The following is a 23,552-nucleotide window of genomic DNA, read 5'->3' on the forward strand; positions in this document are numbered from 1 at the left end:
AGTCCATGGACCATAGAGTTATCCCATGGCTAAGAGGACTTGGGCACACGTCTTGAGATCACCCCAGCTATGAGATCACTCTATAGTCCATGGACTCTATGGAGATGAATCCTATCCTCATCATCGAGGGTTTTGGTGTAGGTTGCTCCTTGAAGGTTCCAAAAAGGATCCAAAAGCGTGGAGAATGATGAAAGGGGTTTTCATCAATTTTCCCCTCCCACTTGTTTCAAGGAACAGGAAATTAACTCCAATTTGTTTTTCCAAACTCATTTTTAAACACAAAAATTCACATAAATTTTAATTTCTGTTTCAAAAAATGGGTAAAACCAAACAGGTTTATCAAACGGTTTCGGCGGTGTTTTCCGTTTTTGAGCACAAAAAATGGAAAACACGTCCCTTCTGTTTTCCGTCTTCTGTCTATAGGGTAAGGATAAGAAATTCTGATCCCTTTACCTTCTTTAGGCGCTCGTAATCAGGGTTGGTTTCTTCATCCACTTAGGCGCTCGTAATCAGGGTTGGTTTCTTCATCCACTCTGGTTATTTGGAAAGACTTTTTTTTTTTTTTTTACCTTTACTGTTGTGGCCTTTCGTTCTCTTACGATTGTTGCAACTGTCTAGGCCTTTAGAATTAGGGGTTGTTCGATAGTCTTGTAGTTGGAGTGAAGATGATGCAACCTGCAACAGGCGTGGTTCCTCCTCCGATGGCTCCCCGACCGATGGATCAACAGCACCAACAACAGCCACCACCGCAGCAGCAGTGGATGATGATGCCCCCGCAACAGCCTTTTCAGCCACACCCCGCTCATGCGTGGTCCCAACAGCCGCAGCAAGCCCCGCAGCCGCAGGTACCACCTCAACAACCGCAGCCCCAAACGCAGCAGCAGCAGCATCAGTACATGCCTGCACAACCAGCGAGCGCAGATGAGATCCGCACGCTTTGGATTGGGGATTTACAGTACTGGATGGAAGAGAGCTACATTAACAGTTGTTTTTCTGCTTATGCAGGCGAGGTAATTCTTTCATCTTCTTCGAGATAGTAGAAGAATTTACGTGCAGTTTCTTTCATCTTCTTTGGAATATTCAAAGAATTTTAACTTTTTTTTTTTTTACTGGGGAATATTGTTTCAGATATCTAGAATGTGCAATATTGAAGATTATTTTTGTTTTTATTATTATTGCTGAACTTATTTTGGTTAGATGAATCTATACCTGACCCAACAACCGTCGATCTCAGTAGGTAATTATGTTTTCAAAGCATTAGGGTTTTAAAGAAAACCCAGGGTGTACAAAACACAATGCTGGCAGTCCTGTCAACCCACTTGGTACTGAACGCACTATTTGTCAGTTTAAAAATTAGCCAGTGGGATATATAGATTATCCTTACTTCGCAAGTGAATTTTGTGATGATTGCTCAAGTTCAGGTGCATTGTTCATCTTTGTGATTAAGAAATGTTGTGTTAAATGCAAGAAGTACAAAAAGATGATTAAATGATTGGTAAGCTCTTGTTCTGGGGTAAACTTCATTGTAATTTGTTTATGTCCTGTTCTCGCGGTACACTCCTCTATTTACTCACTACATGTCTAAGATCCCCATCATTTGTTTAAGGAATTATTGGTGATAAGTTTAAACAATAAGGAGAACAATAAGAAGGAAAGCTATAACATGTTTTTCTCTGTATTTATTTATTTATTTTTTGGTGGTTTAGATGAGGGAACCCTGAAAAGAAATTAGTTATCGTGCTTACATTTCCCACGTTTTTGGGGTGAGAGATTCAGTGGGAATGCCCCAGCATAGTTTTTGTAGTTTCTTTGTTTTCCTTTCATTCCCTTCTCGTCCTCCTTTGGCTAAAATTGGCATACTTGGTACTATTCTGTTCTAATTATTTCATCGAAGGTGCTTGAATTTTTATTTTTATTTTTATTTTTTTAATTTGTAATTTGACTTGAACTCTTAACTTATTTCTGTTCCTTCACTATGTTTTCTTTCTTTGTCTACAATGTGCCACAAAAAGTTCTATTAGGGTGCAAGCATGTGCATATGATTATATGAGTTTGTTTATGTTCACGTCATTGTCAAGAGTATAATTTCTCCATTTCCAATTCACCCATTCACTTTTTGCTTTGTTTCGCTGGCTTGCATATATTTCTTGAAATCACACACATTGATGTACTGTGTATCACCTGTCTAATTTAATTTGTTTCAATGATACCAATATATCATTATACCAGAAAAAAATTATTGATAGTAGTGTAATAAATATCATGTTAAAGTTTCAATCTAAATGGGAATGATATTTATTTTTATTGTTGCATCTTTATCTTTATTTAGTCAGATTTCAGATGTGCTCCTGTTGAAACCAGCTCATGGAGAAGGGATTCCGATTGATTGTAATATTTCATACAGATTTTCTACTCCTAATTGTTGTGACTGGTTCCCAAAATACTGCGATGGAAAGGGTGAACAAGGAAGAAAACATCCTTTCCCTGCTGATCCATTAATGATACTTGAATGGGGAGATCCACATTAAACCCCTTACCTTCAGACTAAGATTGTTTTTGTCTGTCTGTTATACATTCAATTTGTTGTTCATTAGATCTTGAACAAAGAAGAGGTAGGAATCAGCGTGTACAGCTCTGTAAGGCCTCTATGTCAGTTGTTTGCCAGTATGATACAGTTGCATTGAGTTATCAACTTATCATGTTTGTTATATCATTATATTTATTTATCATGTTCATTTTATGGTGGGAAGGATGACATTACCACTGTTGTTTGCAGGTTGTCTCGGTGAAAGTTATCCGCAATAAACAAACTGGTCAGTCCGATGGTTATGGATTTATTGAGTTTGTGTCTCGTGCTGCTGCAGATAGGATTTTACAGGCATACAATGGCACACCCATGCCTAACGTCGAGCAGAATTTTAGATTGAACTGGGCTACTTTTAGTTCTGGGGATAGGCGTCAGGATGATGGTACAGACTTTCCAATATTTGTGGGAGATTTAGCTTCTGATGTTACTGATTACATGTTACAAGAGACATTTAGAAGTCACTATCCCTCAATCAAGGGTGCTAAAGTCGTGACTGATAGAACAACTGGGCGATCAAAGGGTTATGGGTTTGTTAGGTTTGGAGATGAAAATGAGCAATTGCGTGCCATGACTGAAATGAATGGAATGTTCTGTTCAACTAGGCCAATGCGTATTGGACCCGCAACTACGAAAAAGAATGTGGGTGGCCAGCAAAATAAAGGTGTGCATTTGCTTGAGTTTTTACAGTGCGAATACTATGATTTCTGGCAGTTTGTTTTGAATGATTATGTTCTAAAAGCCTTTTTTTGTGGTTTGTTGTATGGTCGTCCTTTTTTGGTTTGGAATCTTCTGGAGTATTTTGTTGCATGTTCAGTTTGACAGTGTTTGAGACTTGACCAGCTAAACATTGTTTAAGTTTGTGTTTCCTTCAGTTATAAACTCGAAGAAAAGCAGAAGTTTACAAAGTCAATTTTTTCCAGTACTTTCCTTTATAAAATTGGGGCGCCCTTACTGTTGAAACTTCAAACACTCATAAAACTCATGTTGTCTCAAAGCAGGATGCCAAGAGGCTCTCTCGTTTAGAGGCCTGGAACTGATTTCAGCTGAAATGAATCCCATTTAGTGCGTGGCCTCGTTTAGGTCAGTTTTACTGTTTATGTAATAATTTTTTCCTTGATTTCACTTTTCCGTGGCATTTCTCATGCTACAACGTCGATTTACTTCCAGCTCCTTGTATTTAAAGAGCTTCAGCCTACGTTTGTTCGCTTTCATTTTTTAAGTTTCTATTGGTTCTGTCTACTTCCTTCTATTGTAAATCAGTCAGTAATTACTGCTTTAGTCCTTTTGCAAGTTAGTTCCTTTGCTCCATTTATGTTACAATTATTGAAACATACGTTTTTTTTCCTCATTTGAGTTCTGATTATTGCATAGTTTTTAAGGCGCTGATGCTGTCTAGAGATGGTAAGGCTGTGCTCTGCCTTATGTGAAGTGGCACGTTATGGGGTTTTTTTTTTTTTTTTTTAAACACATTTTAAAATTACTTGATGTAGATTCCAAATATAGATTTTTTATTGGTAGGTGTATGGTTTTGTTAACACTTGAGATGTATGAGATCAACTTTACTCCACCAAAAATAACCAAAACAAACAAAACAAAAACACGATTCACAAACAGGGTTTGGAATTTGTCAAGGGTTTTAAGAAAGGGCTTTGAGAAGGAATCAAGGAACAAGGAAAAACCACTGATCCAGGCCACCATTTTGCTGTGGCAGCGGTGAGTTTCGGCATTGAGCTTTATTCTTCTTTGACGGGAGTAGAAATATAGTGGATGACCTTAGGGCTTAGGCACTCATTTTGGCATCATAAAGGTAAGTATAATAAATACTTGAATTATTTATTTATTTATTTTTTTTTTATATTTATAATTTTGTTTCATAATTATGTATTTATATTATATGTTAATATGTTATGATGATTGATGATTGATGATTGATGATTGATGAAGATGAATTTAGTTTATTCACTTTATTGATTTGTTTTCATTGGTATGAATATGAATCCTTAATATTTATTTAACATATGAGTAATAGGATTCAACTAGGATTTGAGCCAAATAGATTCGTTTTATAAAAAAATTACACAGGAACGTTTTAGTCGATAAGGCGACGCTTTATACCCGCCTTATCGCTAAGACGCTCTGAAAGACCCTCAAACGCCTCCGTCATTTTACCTCCTTAAAAACTATGGATTATTGTTTCCAGTTTTTCATTCCATCAGGGGGGGGGATAAGGCTGTTTTTGGAGTTTAGGCAATATTTCTTAATGTGAGAACGTCAACTGCCTGAAATTGCAATGTAGCAGCCGTGCTTTCAGTTGCATGGATATAGGTGTATGGTATACATTTGTGTCTTCGATTAGGGTTCTTGATGCATTATTCTCTTTTGACATCACATCCGCTTTCTCCACTTTCTTACTTTTGGTTGTGATGCTTTAACTAATTCTAATTAGGGGGTGAGTTCTTTGTTTGGAGCAATAGGGCAAAACCGCAAAAGTGATCGATCTGATCTGGGTCGATAATGGTCGATACCGATAACTAAATCCTTGGTTTGGAGTGTTCTAAATGAAATAAATTCTTTTAATAAAACAAAATAAGAAAAAAGTCCAAACAAAAAAGGTGAAGGAAGAGAACAAAGGATGAGAAATGAGAAAAGAAAGATGAGGGTAAAAATGATGAGAAGAGAGTAAGGGGAAAGAGGCGCACAACCAAACAAGTCAGGATAGTCAACGCTATATGGGGTTGGCTCTGTGGACCTTGCCCCCAATAGGCTATATCTGAGGTCATACTTGGGACAAGATCGAGACTAAGCTTGTCATTTCTCACCACTTCGCCTATGGTCATTTTAGCTCCTTCAATCTGAATCCGATCACACTTACTTGGGAACTTTTGAATTATGTGGTTCTCTTAGATGGTCTTTGGTCATGGATCGAAATATGGGTTGATACAAAATGTAAAGAAATTTTTTTATTGTGTAGACTTTTGAATTCTTATTAGAGGAAATTACACTCCCCTTCCTTGAACTTTGGCTTAATATCAAGTTCTCCCCCATGTACTTTCATATATAGCAACAACTTCCCCTCTAGTTTGAAGATTCTATCAAACGTATCCTTTTTGTTAGATATCCCTGTTAAGTGATGACATCATCACTGAAGTAGCTAATTTTCTACCCAAATTACCCTTCCATATGAATGAAGGATAAATCCCTAAAACCACTAAATGAAGGAACCACGAATTGGATTTCTGTCGTTGCTCGCTGCTCTCCACACTGGTACTGATCTTCATCACCGCTCGCCAGTCTTCACTCTTCACACTGGTATTGATCTTCGTCGCTCGCCGCTCGTCACTCTCAACAGTTGATTGCGACTTGGATCTATTACTCTATGACCATGCCGATGGTGGTTCTTCAATCTCTCTCCCCTCTCCCCCCTTCCCCCCTCCCCCCAAACTGAGAAGAGCTTCAAGTTTCAACAATCAAATTCCACAGAGCTTAATTTGTAGGAGCAATTACCATTTCCCATTTTATCTTCTCTGCTTTTGTGGGTCTCCATCATTCCCTTGTGGCTTTTCTTGATTTTGGATTTTCTAGGTAGAGACAAGAGAGAGAGGGTTGTGTTAAGTTTCTGGTATTCGTTGACAGGGGAGGTATTTATCTTTTGTGAAGTTCTTGTTTGTGTTTGTTCTCAGAGAAAGAGACTCTTATTACGGAGCTTTTGGTTTAACCCTTTGTGGGATTTGTTTCTCGCATTGGTTAATTTTTTGGGTTCTACCAGTTATGGGTTTGTTATTTTTAGATGTCCCATCTTTCTTTTAGGTTTAGGATTAATATGAGTTTGTGGAATTTTTAGATATGTAATATTTCTTAAGGGCTACTTAGGTTTTCACTCTTTGATCTCTGCAAGTACTTGATCACAACGACAGAAGTCAACCAGTTAAAAATTGATGGAAAGGTGTAGCAGGTTTGTCAGGGTTTCCTTGGCTGAAATATACTACTTTCAGGCTCTGAACCTTCCTTGTAGATCCAAGAAATGTAGACTGGCCAGCCCAAGTTTAATAACATAGCAAATAGTTTTGTGCCTTTCATGGGTTTGGAGGGAAATTTCGTAGTAATCGACAAGTTTTGAGGTATAGCCCATACCCGAGAGAGGAATTGAAGGATACGAAAAAGACAGAAGAATAAAAGGAAAATATATGGGAAAATGGGTTTTACTGGTTTTTGTTAGAACTGTTCATGAATTGTTGATGTCTTTGGCTATTGGAGGTGCTTCTAGTTCCAAGAACATGGGTTTTGATGAAAAAAATGTGAAGGAGATGAAGCTGGGCGAGAGGAAGGTTGGTGAATTATCTTCCAAACAGTCTAGTGTTTCACAGAAATGGTGAAAATGATGAAGAAAAGAAAGAAGAAGAGAATGTAGGTATATTACCTAGAAGGGTAAACTGGTCTTTTTACAGGCTAGTTTAATAGCATCAGTCACTTTAGGGTCGTTTGATAGAATCTTCAAACCAGAGGGGAGGTTGTTGCTATATATGAAAGTACGTGGGGGGAACTTGGTATTAAGCCAAAGTTCAGGGAAGGGGAGTGTAATTTCCTCTTATTATTTTTCATGCTTAGTGGGGCTATCAAGAATTCATAATTTCATTCCTCCTTTAATAAAAGTAGCTTGAGTGATGGATTGTCTTGGTGGTGGATGTAATGCATGTAGGATGCTTTGGCTTGACCAATCTATATGGTACGTCAGGTAGACAACCGGTACCTTGTTATAGTTTGTCCATATAAGCCTGTGGTGCTTCAGGTTGACATCCAACACTTATTATAATTAGTCATAACCCGTCAATCTTGTTGCATGGATCCTCGGCTCGTCCTTGCTTGGAATCTCCATGTAGCGGACCCCATTAATGGGATAAGGGTTTGGATGTTGTTGTTGTTGTTGTTGTTCTTTGTCTGGAGTGTGGCCTCTGCACCTGTGTGAGGACCCAGTCCGCCTCCTTTTGGTTCAATTTATGGGGGCAATTTATGGGGGCAGGTAGGTCATTTATAGGGAGGAGGGTAGAGACTGACACAAGGGCACAGGCGCGGAGGCCACTCTCTTGGGCAGGGAACTTTCTTCCTTCTAATTATTTGCTTGGACAGGGAACTTTCTTCCTTATAATTATTTGCTCGTTAATTTACTTTGTTCAGAAGGTGTATGTTAGTAGCTGAGTTTTCTTCAGCCATCATATCCGCTGATGAATGATTTTGGCTCACTTCATTGAACTTAATAAATTTTCCATTAGTAGGTGTTGTACATTTGTGTACAGACTGCAATTCCTTATCTGCTAGCTATCCACAATTTCAGTTTCCCCTATGGATCTATGATTGGTCTGTAGCATCCAATTTCTTATTTTGATTGTCTATCCTGTTCAGTGTTCTATCAAAGACAGTTTTAAAATGAGGAATGACGCAGGTCTTTGGTTAGAGGGCTTTTTTTCTTCTTCTTTTTTTTGGGGGGGGGTGTGGTGGGGGTGGGAGATTTTAAATATGTCTTGCAAGTGAAAACAAATGGATTCATAGAATCAGCAACTTGTGTATCATCATGTGATACATATTATGCCTTCAGAAGAAGTTTGGGTAATATCTTGATTAGATTCAGTTCTTATTGGATGTGATTTGAGCTGGAGCTTAGAAGTGGTGTACTAAAGTTTTTCCTCCCACAAGAGTTTTAAGTTAATGATTCGTCACTTTTACTCATCTCATCTCAGCATTATCCCAACTAAATGTGGTCGCCTGCAGATAGGGTTTAAAGTATCGTATTGTATCGGTATTGGTGGGTATCGATTCGATACACGATACCGATACTTTAAACCTTGGCTACAGGGATCATTTCTCTCCAATGAGATCTATTCAGCGGCATACTTGTTTTTAGTCCTAAACTATACTCGTTTTTTCTCGCCACTTCTAGCCATAGTTGTCAAGCCGTCGACCAGGCATCTAGGTGCTCTTTTCTGGAAGGACACCTTGATCGCTATTTTTTGTGTTGCCTTGACATCCAGGCCCCCTCCAATGCCTTGGATCACCTAGAAGCTGTGACAACTATGCTTCTAGCTCCTTCAATTTGAATCACATCACTCTTCCATACTGGAGCATTTAAAAGCCTCCATTGCACATTTCATACTACCTAAAATGGCTTCCTCACAACTTTTCAAGTGTTAGTGCTACTACTAAAGTAACTTTAATTTGTTCATTCATTAGTTATCTTTTCTAATTTTACCACGCATTCATCTCAACATTCTTGTTTCAGCTATACTATTTTGTTTGTGTTGTTTCCACGGCCCAACATTCAGCTACATGCATCATTGCTGGTCATGTAATTGTTCTATAAAATTTTCCTTGGAGTTCTGAAGGAATATGTCGGTGCAAACACCACATTGTCATCCTGAGGGATGCTTGGAGTGATGATGAAATTAAACATTGGACATGGTGGGCAAGGCCCAATTTAATATTAAAGAACCCCATAATGGAGGCTGTAATATTCCAAGTCCGTTTCACACTTGGTTTGGATTAGGGCTTCGATTACATTACTGATCAGATTGATTTTTCGTCCAATAATGAAACAAATCAGACTTATCAATAATGAAACAAATCAGACTTACTCCAATATTTGAACCCATGGCTATAAATCAAAATCTATACTATGAAATATTGATGCGAAGTTGCCACTAAATGCAACTACTTCACTGAGTTAAGAAAAGAAAATGAATGACCAAAAATTGAGCAGAAAGTCAAGTACATAAATATAACCATGGCAACAGCAGCAAAGCCAGTGCAAGGGGTAGTTCTCCATGTCACTGGTTGTAATATCTAGCAAACTAGGACTGACAGTAAACTTTCCAGATGCATGCTTAAGAAGATCACCTCCAGGGCAAGCCAAACTCCATTCCTATTATCTCCATCCACAAATCTACCTTTCTCCATTTTCATTTCAATACTAGTAGTATTTCAATTCTGTCTGTTCACAACACCCAAAATTTAACATTACGCCAATACCATTAACCTAAATTTTTGTCCGTTGAAACATTGATTGTCAAATCCTTTTTAATTTTTGGTGGTTCCTTCCATTTTGTCTTTACCCTACCATCAGCAACCTCCCCCCCATTGCAGTCAGAGTTCTCAAAGAAAAAAGAAAAAAATTTAACTGATTCTTCTCATCAAATCCTTTTTAATTTTTGGTGGTTCCTTCCATCATTTTGTCTTTACCCTGCATTAGAAACCTCCCCCGGTGCAGCCAGAGTTCTTAGAGAAAAAACAATTTTACTGATTCTTCTCATCTTGTCACCAATCAGGGCTACCTCAAGTTTACATAAATACAAACTCTATTTATAACCTATTGGATCAAGCCTACTGTCAGCAAAAACTCGTTTCCGTTTTTTACCATATGCTTCCCAAAGATACTTAAAAAAGCAGCAAACTTCAAGCATTCCCGTTCTAAACATGTTTAAAACACATTCCGTTTTTATGGCATTTTTTAAGACTTGATTTTTTAAAATAATGTCTACTTAATTGGCCATATATCTCTCTCCCAAACTCTGATCAGCTTGATTCTTTCACCAACTTGAAGCTAACGAAATGGACTATATTTCTCAAATTGAGCTATAAACTGCTGTGTTTGCTGAAAAATATTTCTAAAGTGATGAGTCCTAACTCTATCTGAACATATATCACTTTGACAGTATGTTGACTATGTTGACAACAATGAACAACACCATAACCTAGTCACATTGTTCAATAAGACTTTGGGCATGTGTGATTTATGAATTTAGAATTGGTGTTGGATGATATTTAAATGATGTCTTAAACCTTATAACGAGACATGGGATGTATAGGCATTAATGTTTGATATTGTAGTTGTTTTTAATACTAGATGTTTATATGATAATTCCTTAATTTATATGAGTATACTATCGTTTTTTTAGTCCCATTTGTTTGAAGTCTACACGTTTAAACTCATACCATCCGTTTTCCAATTTTTACCGTTCGCTGTTTTTTTGACCGTTTACTTGACCGTATCATTTGAAAAATTTTACTCTTTAAAACCCGTACCGTCTGTGTCCTTTTTTTGCCGTTCCCCTTTTTGCTAACAATGAGCAAGCCGCAGTTACCATATCCAATCAAGTGACAATTTGCCACTAGAAGTAGTTGACCATCGATTGGATCTGATAGTAGAGTCTCCACATACTTATGGTTATAGAGGTTTCCAGATCATTTAACACCATCACTAATGGGGATGAATCATTAAACGCCATTACTAAAAGCCTGATTGGGTTTGGTTTCACTTGAGTTTGGGTTTCCAGTGCAGATTATGCTGGTTCAGCCGCGATCATGCCACCACATCATGCCCAGAGATTTACAATAGGGTGAGCGAAGTGGAGGGTTGATATGATTAAGAGTATGTCTGATCGATTGGTATCCTTGGAGCAACATATTATGTGTTAATGTGTTGTACACTGTCACCACATCAACCCACTCCAGAGGTCGATAGAGGTGAGCACTACTACCCTACATCGGTTGCATCACAGAACTCCAACCAATACCAGGGAAGGTTGCCACAAAAAACTATTACGCCGCAGGCAAACCAGTTACTTCTGAGGATCACGTGAGAACATACTTTGACAACACTGGTTTCCCTCTCAGACAATTTGATGACTCACATAAGCTGGGAGACTTTTCTTCCCGGGAGCGTACCGTGGAAGACTATGTGGAAGAGGTCAAAGAGGACAAAGTTGAAGTAGTAGTGGAAGATGAGGTAATGTAGAAGGCTAGGCTGATCAGAATTAACACCAACCAACCTACAACCTACAGAACTTCAGGATCGCTGTGGCTTCGATTGTTTCTTAGTTGCAGGTTAACTCACAGAGCAATAAATAAACGATGAAGAGTTAAACAGAAAAATAGGGAAGAAGGGAAAGAAGATAGGGATAGAGGACCATCTTAGTCTTGGGCCTCTCACCCACCACGTCTCTCCATCACTGCATCTCACAGCTACTGGATCTTACAGTTTTTCCAGCACAAAGCTGTTTTTTTTAATTTTTGTTGGCTACTGATATCCAGCAGCCACCGTCCCTTATTTATAATAATAAATTGATTACAGCATTTAGATCCTTTCTTGCTTGGAAAGGAAAGGAATCCCCTTATAACTGGACATTATCATAATTGGAAACTAATTACAAATAAATTCAAATCGATCTAATTAGCTGAAATAGAAAGTCTTAGGAATAAAAACTACTAATTACATAAAGCAGCCAATAAAATAGGAAGTGACTTTAGTCCATGAAATTCCCTATGCAAGCACTAAACTTCCCTAACATTTAGCACTAATAAAAGCTGTCAAATCCTCTATATTCTCTTCCATGTATTGGCCATGGAGCCCACTTGAAATCTGAAAATCTTCCTACAAATCAGCTCAATTTGCCTTGAAAAGAAACCCTCCATATACTGGCCTCTAATCTCATCTTCATCCAGCTGGCTTGCGGCCCACAAAAAAAATCAGGGAAATAAATCTCCATAAGTATCCTTGTTATTTCTGCGATAAATCTCCAAAAAATAAGGAAGATTGATAGCTATCCTTGATCTCCACAAAATCAGTTTTAGAGCCCAATCGTAGGCTTGAACTGCATCGTGAGGCTAAGAGCGAGGACGAAGTCAAGAGCACTCCATAAGAAATCGTCAAGATTCAATATGTTGTTCTAGATGAGAGAGAGTTCATGCTATTGTCTTGTTTATTCGACCTGTTTTGTTTGTTGTACACGAAAGCTCACAGGGTGGAAGACTTTATTTCTAACATCCACAAGCTTCCAGAGTTTTATTATGGTTTGAGGATGGATGGATGTCCATTACATAATTTTGATTCCTCGACTTTGCAAAACTCGAGGTCGAGTTTCTTCAAGTTGGGGAGAATTGATGCCAACAAATCAACTAAATGGGTGATGCAGAATTGAGGCTGAACCAGGTTGACCCTTTGGGCAATCTCACCCGAGACGAACCAGATCTGATTTGATTTTTGAGATCAATAGAATATTATAGGAGTTACTTTATTTATGAAATATTGTGTTAGTTAATTTGGGAAAATATGCAATCTTTTATTTTGGGTAGATGTTAGTCAATTAGGGAGTTACCCATTTAGGTTTTATTCTGTTTCTAATTTCATTAGTTAGAATTTAGGAAGCAAATTGGGAGTTGCTAATTTAATTTTAGATTTTATTAGGCAAGTTTTAATTTCAGTTTATTATATAAAGGCTTGTAACCCAAGTAATTAGACAGATTTTTAAATGATGAATTGATTTGAAAGTTTTAGTGCCGGGTATGGTGCAAGTCGTGTGACCCCTTTCCCCTCTATTCTTCTCTTCTCCCTTGCAACTCTGAGTTCACTCAGGGATTTCTTCCCTTTCTCTACAGGTCCTACATCAATGGGCTTATGTTATTGGAAATGGGTTCTCGGTTGGATTATGTATGTGTTTGGGCCTTTGATCTAATGTGTATTCTTTGTAATGGGCTATTTTAATGGGCCTATAATATAAGTAGAGGCTAGGCATATGGGATTGGTTAAGTGTTTTTATTTATTTATTTTAATTGTTATTAAGTGTTTTAGTTAAACTGGATTAGGAATTTATAAGTCCAGTCCTGTTTTGAGTTGGTTTCCTTGTCGGTTTATGTTACTTTATCAGTTAAGGATTGATTAGGCCTTTTGTTTTTATTGTTTGAGTCTGTTTAAAGTTTTATGTATAAGTTTATAAGGGGTCCGGCCTTGTCCATGAATTTGATAATTAATGAGAATTTTACTGTTGTTTTTGCTGCTGTGAAAGTAAGTTGCTGTGATCAGTGAGTGAGAAGCTCTGGGATTAGCGAGATTCTGATCTAGGCCTATTGGTGGGAATCAAAGGTCATATCCCTTCTATATTTTCTATTTCCCTCTCTCAAGTAGTGGAATTCTCTATTGTTTTGTGGTGTTTTTGGTTGTAAGTTGATCCCTTCATCCATAGGAATCTAAGTGTTAGATTGGGCTGCTACTTGGAGGTGTTAATCACCCTTCCGGCAGCAGTAGTTTGAGTAATTTGCTCTCTCCGTCCGACCTACTGATCTGCTGTTCTTGAAGTCCCTAGATTTTAGGAACTATACTTGCTAATTCTGTAATCAGCCAACGACTTACAATCTGACTGTTGAATTTTGCCCACATTTTGGGGTATTGAAGAGCTTCGACCAGAATTTGAGGGTGATCAGAGCATCTGATTTCATGCAATTGAAAATGTCCTAATTTTGGTTTTTTGAAGTTTCAGATATGTTTATTTAATTGTTGTGCTCAATCCAACCGTTACAACATTGCTGTATTCTGGGGAATAACTATGTCAATAGTCTATGAACATTGGTCAAAATCTGACCTTCATTAGAAAAGCTTGACTTTGACTCTACTATTGGCCTAAATTCTGTTTAAGGGTTATCTTGAGATCCTGTCAACAGGGTTTGTAATTCTGAACATCCTACTTCCTCCCCCCCCCCCCCTCACCACTTATAGATTGGTAGGATTAAGAATAATATTTTGTTTGACTTACTCTGTACTGCTTACTTTCATGCTAGGTGTTTATGCTTTGCAGTTAATCTCTTGAGTGGAAAGTTGTGGGCTGGTGCTGTGTTATACATATATATTCACTTTTCATCTTCTACCCTCACTAGGCTTTTTTGTAGCTTCATTATCTATTTGTTTCCCCTTCTTTTTCACGTGCATTTGTTATTTGCAGCTTCTTTCCAGAATACGCAAGGAACTCAGAACGAGAATGATGCCAATAATACAACTGTGGGTACTCTATTCTCTTTTAGATGTGTAAAGGTCATTTATATCATATGATTGTGTCACTTGTCAATTTTGAGTGCAGATATTTGTTGGTGGTTTGGATTCCAATGTTACAGAGGACCATTTGAGACAAATTTTTTGCCAATTTGGGGAGTTAGTTCATGTGAAAATACCAATTGGAAAGCGTTGTGGGTTTGTTCAATTTGCGAACAGGTTAGGATGTTGCTGAATATCTTTAGAGCCATGCTTGATTTTGAAAGTATCAAATTTTTTGTATATAATGTTTCAGAGCTTGTGCTGAGGAAGCTTTGCTGATGTTAAATGGAACTCAGTTGGGGGGACAAAATATTCGACTTTCGTGGGGACGTAGCTCTTCAAACAGACAGGTTTGTGAATTTGAGCCATTAGTAAGTGATCTGTCCTTTAAAAAAAATGCAAATTTATGTGCTCCCAATCTTATAAATATGCAGGATGCAACTGTGGTTCAGCCGCAGTCACAGCCAGATCAAAACCAGTGGAATGGCGGGTATTATGGGTATGCTCGAGGTTATGAATCCTATGGATATGCACCAGCTCCACAAGATCCTAACATGTATTCTTATGGAGCGTATCCAGGATATGGAAATTACCAGCAACATCAGGTGAGAATTTGTTTTTCTTAACCTAGGGTACACTTCTAGAGTTGAATTTATTTTGAATTATCAGTTCGAAAGATTTTCTTGTGTGTGCGTGTGTGTGTTTTGGGGGGGCATGGTCTAGACCATAGTTGCCAAGGCAAACCAAGGCATTGGAGGGCTGCATAGGAGTTTAGGCGACAAGGCGCCTGCCTTTAGGCGAACGAGGCGACCAAGTGCTGTTTTTTATTTTTCCTTTTTTTTAACATTATGTAGTATGCTACATATACCTTGTATTATAAAATATCAACGTTAAACCACATTAAATTATAAAAAAATCAACATTTAGAGAAATGTCTAATTCTATAATAAGTTTGACTGGTCAAATGATTTAATTTTTATGAGTCTTTTTGTATTAGGTATAACATAAAACCAGCTTTTCAACTTTTTGTATTAGGTATAACATAAAACCAGCTTTTCAACAAGTCTAGATTATTTAAATTTGAGTTGTAGTAATAAAATTATGTTATGGTCAAACTTATTTTAAAATGCGTAAATATTGTTAAAATCACTTGAATGAAAATAATTTTACCTGACATCAAACAAAATATTATTTTACCGGACTTTTGGTTTTTAACAATATTTTATCATGATAAGATTTATAAAATTTTCAAAATTGAGAAAATCCTCAGCATTTGAAAGTTGAAAATCGCCCCTATAATAAAAAATCCAGTTTTTGTTCTTGGATTGAGGGGTTGACTTTTTATTTTTTTGGAATTTGATTTTTAAACCATTTTTATTAGATTTAAATAGGATGATATTTGCTTATTTATGAATAATATCACTTAAATGATATTTGGCATAAATAAGTGCCAAAACATAAGGTGACATGCAGTGCAATAAGACTAGTATCGCCTAGGCCCCAGGAAAACCACTTGGACGCCAGATGACGCCTTGACAACAGATTTGGGTTTGCATCTGTCATTTTTCTTCTCTTGTTCCACTGCTCCCTCTAGGATAGGTAACTGACCTGATTTTCTCATCAGGTTAGTTTCCTAGCTAACCATACTTACAACCTAAAAGTATGTATTCTTGAGTTCTTGTTTGAAATTCCACCATATGAAAACTCTTACTATGTCAATGTTGTTTAAATGTACTTTAGAGGTCTATTTTGGGATTTAATGAAAACTTAGGAATGGAAGAGGTGGTACACTCCTTTGACCTGAATTTAACTTATTGGTTCTATGGTTAGTTAAGTTTTTCTTGCCAAGTGGAACACACATTTCATTTCTTCCATTTGTTTCATTCACATGGTTAGTTGTAAATACTTTTTTTGGTGGCTATTTTGGCTAGAGGAGCGAAGTCAAATTCTTGGGAAAGTTGGGCTTTCATTAAAAAGATTCTGGCACAACTTTTTGGTGGGAGTTTCTTATTGACACCCCTTAAGGTGTAAAATATTTGTCATCTCTACATTTTGTCCTCTTAGGCCCCATTTGATAACGTTTCTGCTGTTTCTGTGTCTAGAAACAGCAGAAACGGCTTTTCACATTTTCAGAAACAAAAACGGATTTTTTGGTGTTTGATAAACCTGTTTCTTGAAATGTTTTTTGCAGACATAATGTCACTAAAAAACCTAGTAGTATCATTGGATTCCCAAAAGGGGGAGAGGGTTCGGTTGCCTTTTTTTAGGTTTAAACAGTGGAGAGATTTATCGGGCACAATAGCCTTTTTTTTTCCTCTCAAATTCGTTTCTAGAAACGACGAAACAAGTTTGACTTGTTTCGTCAAAGTCGTTTCTAGAATTGTAAATAGGCATAAATTTTGATTTATGTTTCTAGAAACGGGTGAAAGGGAACAACTTTATCAAACGATTTTTAGGTTGTTTCTCCGTTTCTGGGAACAAGAAAAGACAGAAACGGAACGTTGCCAAACGGTGCCTTAGTATAACACATTTTCTTTTAGTGAAAGTAAAGAATGTCATTTCACATTTGCGCTTGAAAAGTGTGTGAAACAATGAAAACTCTGATAATGACATGATGATGGTAAGTTACTTTAAATTATTTTGAAAAAACCCCTTTTATCCCAAACTTAAAAAACTTTTGGAAATAAGACGAGGGGCTATCAAAAGAAGTTTACATTTTGTAAATACACCTATAGAGGTGTCATTCTGACAGACCAATAAATAAATAAATATATATATATATATATATTATGGAAGAATGAACACTACCTCCTAATGTGTACCTGTGCCGAGATATAGCAGGTGCAAAAAGGCTGTGATGCCCCGCATTGATGATGCTTGCATGCCTCATCCCATTGACTGCTCGTGCTGCTGTGTACCTGCGCTAGGAGGTGTATGTATGTAATTATGAATACATATTTATGCTTGCTTGCAGTGTGTGCATTTTAGTATGAAGTATGAACCTTGGTAACGACAACCGCGGAATGCATGCAGTAATTTATGTCATAAATGTTAATTAGCTTGGCAAAAGTTAACCTCAGAACCAATAATTCCAAAACCAATCTTCAGCCATTTGTGTAAAATGATAATTCTTTGATAGTTCCATCTGATTTCCAAACATTGTTTATGGGTTTGTTTGGTTAGCATTTCTTTCCCTTTTCCTTTCTTCAAGTGCTCTAAATGCTGTGTTTCTACCTTTTGCAGTGATCTGCTTTACATGTGGCAGTGAGGAATTGGATGATGGTGATTTCATCCGAGTATAGTGGCATATGTTCTGCATTTAGAAAGGGTGCTAAGAGTTTGGATTTTTATTTGTTTAATGTAAACTAGTTTGCTGCTGGTCAAGTATTCGTCACCTAGGCTTATCCCCGAGTTTGAGCCCATCGGAAGGACCTGTAGAGTAGTCTTGCTTGCAGATGATCGTTAGGCTATATGCTTTTCTTTTCTTTTCTTTTTTTTTCTTTGGTGTGTGCGTGCTCTTGTGTCCGAGTTTCCAAACAGATTTATAAACTAACCATCTTATATTTGAGAGAAGAAGGATTATATCATTGACCTGTATTATGCAGTTCATATTGTTGTTAATTTGGATATGGGAGTAATTGAAATCTGAATATTCTGGGTTTTAGTTGATTTGTTAACCTGTGGTCAAATTGGTAAAGGGTTTAGCCAATGTTTAGAATTCAATTGATTTATGGATTAGATAAGTGCTTATGTTCAAAATTCCTAGTACATGTACATGGGTAAAGTTGAATTATGTGGGGATTGAGATTTGTAGGGTTTTTGGTATATTTGTCCGTGGGGAAAACCAAGCAAGTAGGAGCCTAAATCTTAGGCTCGACTGAGTCTGAACAATTAAAGACCGAACCAACAAGGCCAGATCAATAAATGTGTTGGACTCAGGTCTGGCCCGTTTATAATCGGACGTTCCTAGTGCAAGTGTTGTACAGTTAGCCTGCAGATTGGGATCGACCCATTTAGTCCAACTAAGCCAGACCCCTGTATCGTGATTGTGTGGGATGACTTAACCCTGTATCTTACATTTTTGGACCATTTCACCTTATTCCACGAGAAAAATCTTGATTCGGTAATCAATATGTACTGGCATTGAGAGATACCAATATCTGACTAATAAGTGGATCAAGAAAACATCTCAAATTTGAAACCAAACTGACTGAATTATTTCGATTAAGTTTGATATAATTTTAAATAGCTTATTTGAATATCGATTTTCGGTTTTGGTTCTAAATTAACACATTTACCACTGATGATGATTTCACGTCAAACAAAAAGATGATTAGGACGTTCTTTATAGGATTAGGAGGAACGAATTGAGTCATTTAGATGCTTGGATGGCTGACTAGCCAATATATGTTGTCCTATTAGAAGGCATACACATCCATTGGATGTCCATGGAACACCCCCCCCCTCCCCTCTTCCTAGCACCGCTAGCTTGTTCAATGCTTCGTTCTGCGACAAAATTTCTTAGAACTCAAAACTATGTTGAGAGCCTGAGAATTCTTTGCTCGACAACTCCATCCATCCTATAGCCTTCACAGATTTATGGGATATTGCTCCTTATTGTAAATCTCTACATATTAACTTCAGGGAACATAATTGTTTGCTCGGTTGGTCTTGCCGGCTTCAACCCCCCGGGTCTTGTAGTTGTAGTAGTATGATAGGTAAAACCAAAAAATAAAAATAAAAATAAAAACATTTAGGCCTAGGCTAGAAATTGCCACTCCTTGCACCTCCTGACCGCAAGAAAGATTATCCTACTCCATTTACATCAGTGAAGGAATTCCTTCTTAATCGTGGCTTAGGCTATATTTGGTTGCAAGGGAAATTAAACAAAAGCGATTTGCACACCTTCAAATTCTAAAAGATGAACTTTTGTAATCATTAACCCATGTGATTTCATAAATAATATTAATTTTCTTACCATATTTGATAATGATACATTTTGTATGTAATTTTTATTTTACTTTTTAAACCAAAGGGTTTTGAATGCAAAATAAAATGAAATTTAATAATCAAATAAGAAATGATTTGGAGTTAGTGAAAATAGTCACATCATTTTATAGGTTTAAAATTTTCACTTCCCTTCCCTTTAATTTCCCTTGCATCCAAACAAATCCTTAATCCAAAAATATCTATTCACAAAAATATAATTGTCATGTCCCAAACATACATGTAAGAGTACATTCCTTGTAGACAATGATCAAATGATCCAAAACACTCACAAAACATCAGGCATATTAGAACTCGTAACAAATCAAGTCTCCACAAAAATAATCAACCATTGCTATAAATTTTAAGTAAACCTACTACTAGCAACCTAAGATATTTCCCAGTTAAAATGCAAAATCCAATTATTAGAGTTTACTTCTAAAAGTCATCACCACACCCCCTTTAAGAAAATAGAAACAAAACAAATAAAGAAGTGTTCAAGTCACCCTCAAAATCCGCTTCAAGCATACCTTCATCTCAATTATCTGTGATGTTAAAATAATGGATTAAGCTTAACAGCTTAGTAAGAGACAATAGTAAGAGCACATCACAGGGCAAAACAATTAGACAAAAACAACAGTTAAACCAAACAGTGTTAGTTGCTCAAACCACACTTTTAATAAAACACGATCATTTAAAAATATCCTCTTTTTATCACACTTTAGCCGGGACTGAGAGAAATAAGCTACCACCATCCATAATACGAGAGGGAAACTCTGCCCCCACAAATTGTCGTCTCCACTCTATGACTAAATATACACCACTATGCACAATGGGTGTAAGTCCTGCGATTCAATGGGGCACCCTTCTCTGATCTGGTATGGAGTAGTTTACTTACCCTTACACACTTTCTTTTTTCACACTTTCACAAAATCACCGTTCATACAACCACTTTCTTTAAGAACACTAAAATCTCCACGTAAGAACTAGCATCAATATACATCACACAATAATAGTCATCTTCATCGACCATCAATCATCCCCCATAAACTCATGTCACATATAAACACAATTCAAAATAAGTATAAGTCAGCACATATCAACAAAACAAGCATACCAAACATCACATCTTACAATCAAACCATACACTTATGGTGTAATCCCACTATAATCCACTTACCTCAGCTTGTATGTTACTTCCACCCTCTAAGCTCTGAATGCTCAAGCCCATCACAACCTGAAATTAATTACATCTTTTATTAATCTCCTAGTTCAAAACTAATTCAAATACCTCCGTTTGCAAAAGTGTTACCTCCCCTTCGAGTCTCAAATATCCAGGAGGTCTCAATCTGAAATAATTAATATCCTATATTAATTACTATCTCACCCAAGATTTGGGTCCCATAAAGAATATTATATTTGGTCCCTATGAATTGAATCCTAGACCTTGATATGAAATAATATTAGATTTGGGTCCCAAGAAAAACCCTAATGGGTTCCAAAAAACCCTAACCCTAAAAACAATTAAGGTCCCAAAAACTCTACATATTAAGTCACAAGTCAAACTAAATACATATAAACCTTAGGATAAGACTCATATTGGGTCTTACTAAGTACAAGACTTGAACCTAAAACCATTAAATAGTCAAGGTACTAATTGCTAAGCTAACACATTAAGTCATTAAATAAACCCTAACTTTAAATATTTAGGCAAGCTTAGAAAATAACATAAAATATATATATATATATATTCCAAGGTTCCAAATTTGGGGGCATTACAATAATAATTTCAATTATTTATTATTTATAATAAATTATAGTGCCCATAGCCACACTTAACAGTAAGCTTATCAATAGGTTCGGTTTCAGTTTTTCGGCTCAATCTGGTTTCTGTTTTTCAGCTCGATTCAATTTCGGTTTTTTTGGCTCGGTTCATATGAGCAATGGTGCAAATCAAACCGAGAACCAAGTCGGTTCCACAATTGGATACTCAATCCGAACCCTGCTCGATTTCAATTTGGATTCGGTTCAAAATCGATTCTATAATCTGGTTCCAATTTGGATTTAGGAAAACGATTTGGGAAAAACATTTGATACGATCAAAGATGGGAGGAGAGAGAGACGGAGAGAAGTTAGCGGGTTTTAACCAAAAAATAAAAAATAAAAAACAGAAAAGTGGGTTAGTGCCATTGTGGGGTAATTGATTACCTCACGGTTCTCAACTCTTGACTTTTGGTATTTACTATTGCATTGGAGCATTTAATTGATTCTTGTCTTTTCTATCTTTAATAGGTGGTTCGGTTTGGTCTCGGTTGGAACCGACGGTTCCTAAACTAACCGAGCCAAACCGAATTAAAATATCAAAATTAGAACCAATATGGAACCGAATTAATTCGATTCGATTCAATTAATTCAGATCGGTTTCAGATTCGATATTTGATTTTGGTTTCAAATTGACACCCTTACTCAACAGCCTTTTTGAATGCACAATCAAAAGAACCCAGCAATCAATGGGGTTTGTTACTATCAAGCTTGATATAATAAAAGCATACGACTGGCTGAATGGGGTGTCATAAGGGCCATTTTTGAATTTCTTGGGTTTGGTGATCGTCGGTGTTATTTAGTTTGTTATCTGTTGTCAATTGTCACTTGTTCCATCAAATTGGAAGGGTCTTCTTTTGATTTCTTTGAACCCTCTCGAAGAATTCAATAAGGATGTTTGCTGAGTCCATATCTTTTAATAACTATTATGGAAGTCTTGTCCCATCTTCTCTGCACCTACAGAGTTCTTAACCTCTTTAAGGAAAGTAAAATGGCTTGACATGTTCCTGAAGTTTTCCATCTTCTGTTTGCGGATGATACATTTTTTTTTTTTTTTTTTTTTTAGGTCACTTCAGATGATTTATTGGCTATCAAGGATATCCTTGAACTACTCTCTGACCTGTCAGGACAACATATCAATTTCAATAAAAGTTGTGTCTTCTCCAGCAGAAATGTCCCTAATTGTGAACGCATACATTCGAGTTCTTGTTGGATTAATCCGATCCCTTCCGCTGCACGATTGGGTTTAAGCCAACAGTTCTCTCATTAAAATTAAGGATATATCCAAAGATACCACTTATCTAGGAACAAATCTTTTACATCCTAGAGATCCCAAGTGGTCATCCTTCGTGGTATTGTTGACCATGTAAATAATCGTCTCTCGGTGTGGAAGGCCAAGTTATTCTCCTTTGCTAGCCGCAAAATTCTCACTCAATCCACTTTCTACTCAATTCATTCTTATCTCATGTCATGCTTTGTGTTTCATATCAAAATTTGATATAGTGACTCAATCTGTGCTCGTTTCTGAAACGGGGGCAATTCTAACAACTCTAGAAAGATGCATCTTATTATTTGAGGAAAAAAATTGTCAATCATATCATCTTGGAGGATTAGGACCTAAGAATGCTGCCACTTAGAACAAAGCACTTCTCCTTAAACTGGGATGGAGATTTCTGCCTGAGCATAATGCTATTTGGTCGAAGATATTAAGAGCCAAATATTGCCATAATAAATCCGTTTTTTTATCCAAAGGTCCTTAATTGACGCGGGTCATAGTTCTGGAATAGTATATTGTTAATTCTACCTATTCTCTAAAAATGCTTTTTGTCAATTATTGGAAATGGCAAAAATAATTTCTTCTAGTATGACCCCTGGGTTATATCTAGGAGTCTAGATCCTTCGACAATCAACTCACAGACCTTCAACACTATAGACAGGGTGGATCGATTCATCTTGAATAATTCATGACATTGGATTTGCTTTCGTCTTCTCTTTAACTAAACTTGTTTAATGAGATCATCATAACCCCATCAATCCAAAATGATAAATGGAGTTGTTCTTTGACCACAAGAGGTTCTTTTTTACTCATGCAGGAGCTAAGTTCATTAAAACAATCTTAGGAAATGACAATGGGTATATTTTGAGGGGTATTTCAGGTAAATGGTGGATTTTTTTTTTTTTTGAAAATTAAAAATTTACCCCAAATTTATGATGTTTCTATGGCGGACCCTACACAATGGAATTCCGGTCTAGGATATTTTGGGTCAATGATGAATATTGATAAATCTGTGTTTTGCAATTTCCTAACAA

The 23,552-nt window shown here is 36.8% G+C and overlaps 1 protein-coding gene across 2 annotated transcripts; it reads left to right on the forward strand.

The window, feature by feature from the left end:
- Positions 1–360: 360 nt before the first annotated feature.
- LOC122068940 (polyadenylate-binding protein RBP45-like) lies at positions 361–18,099 on the forward strand. Of its 2 annotated transcripts, none has more exons than XM_042632852.1 (8): positions 361–514; positions 619–1,010; positions 2,777–3,248; positions 14,347–14,402; positions 14,482–14,612; positions 14,689–14,785; positions 14,870–15,040; positions 17,679–18,099. In XM_042632852.1, exons 2-8 carry the CDS (start codon positions 666–668, stop codon positions 17,679–17,681), a joined length of 1,275 nt encoding a protein of 424 aa, XP_042488786.1. In that variant the 5' UTR covers positions 361–514; positions 619–665; the 3' UTR covers positions 17,682–18,099. The 2 variants fall into 2 exon arrangements, with proteins under 2 accessions (XP_042488786.1, XP_042488791.1); XM_042632857.1 differs by having other exon boundaries at positions 381–477; positions 620–1,010.
- The last annotated feature ends 5,453 nt before the right edge of the window (positions 18,100–23,552 follow it).

Source organism: Macadamia integrifolia, chromosome 2 (genome assembly GCF_013358625.1).
Source record: "Macadamia integrifolia cultivar HAES 741 chromosome 2, SCU_Mint_v3, whole genome shotgun sequence".
In the NCBI taxonomy this organism is placed as follows: Eukaryota; Viridiplantae; Streptophyta; class Magnoliopsida; order Proteales; family Proteaceae; genus Macadamia; species Macadamia integrifolia.

Coding starts and splice junctions, on each gene's coding strand:
- LOC122068940 (XM_042632852.1), top strand. CDS start 666: ATGATGCAACCTGCAACAGGCGTGGTTCCTCCTCCGATGGCTCCCCGA. Junction 14,613..14,688: donor TTTGTTCAATTTGCGAACAG/GTTAGGATGTTG, acceptor ATAATGTTTCAG/AGCTTGTGCTGAGGAAGCTT. Junction 14,786..14,869: donor GTAGCTCTTCAAACAGACAG/GTTTGTGAATTT, acceptor ATAAATATGCAG/GATGCAACTGTGGTTCAGCC.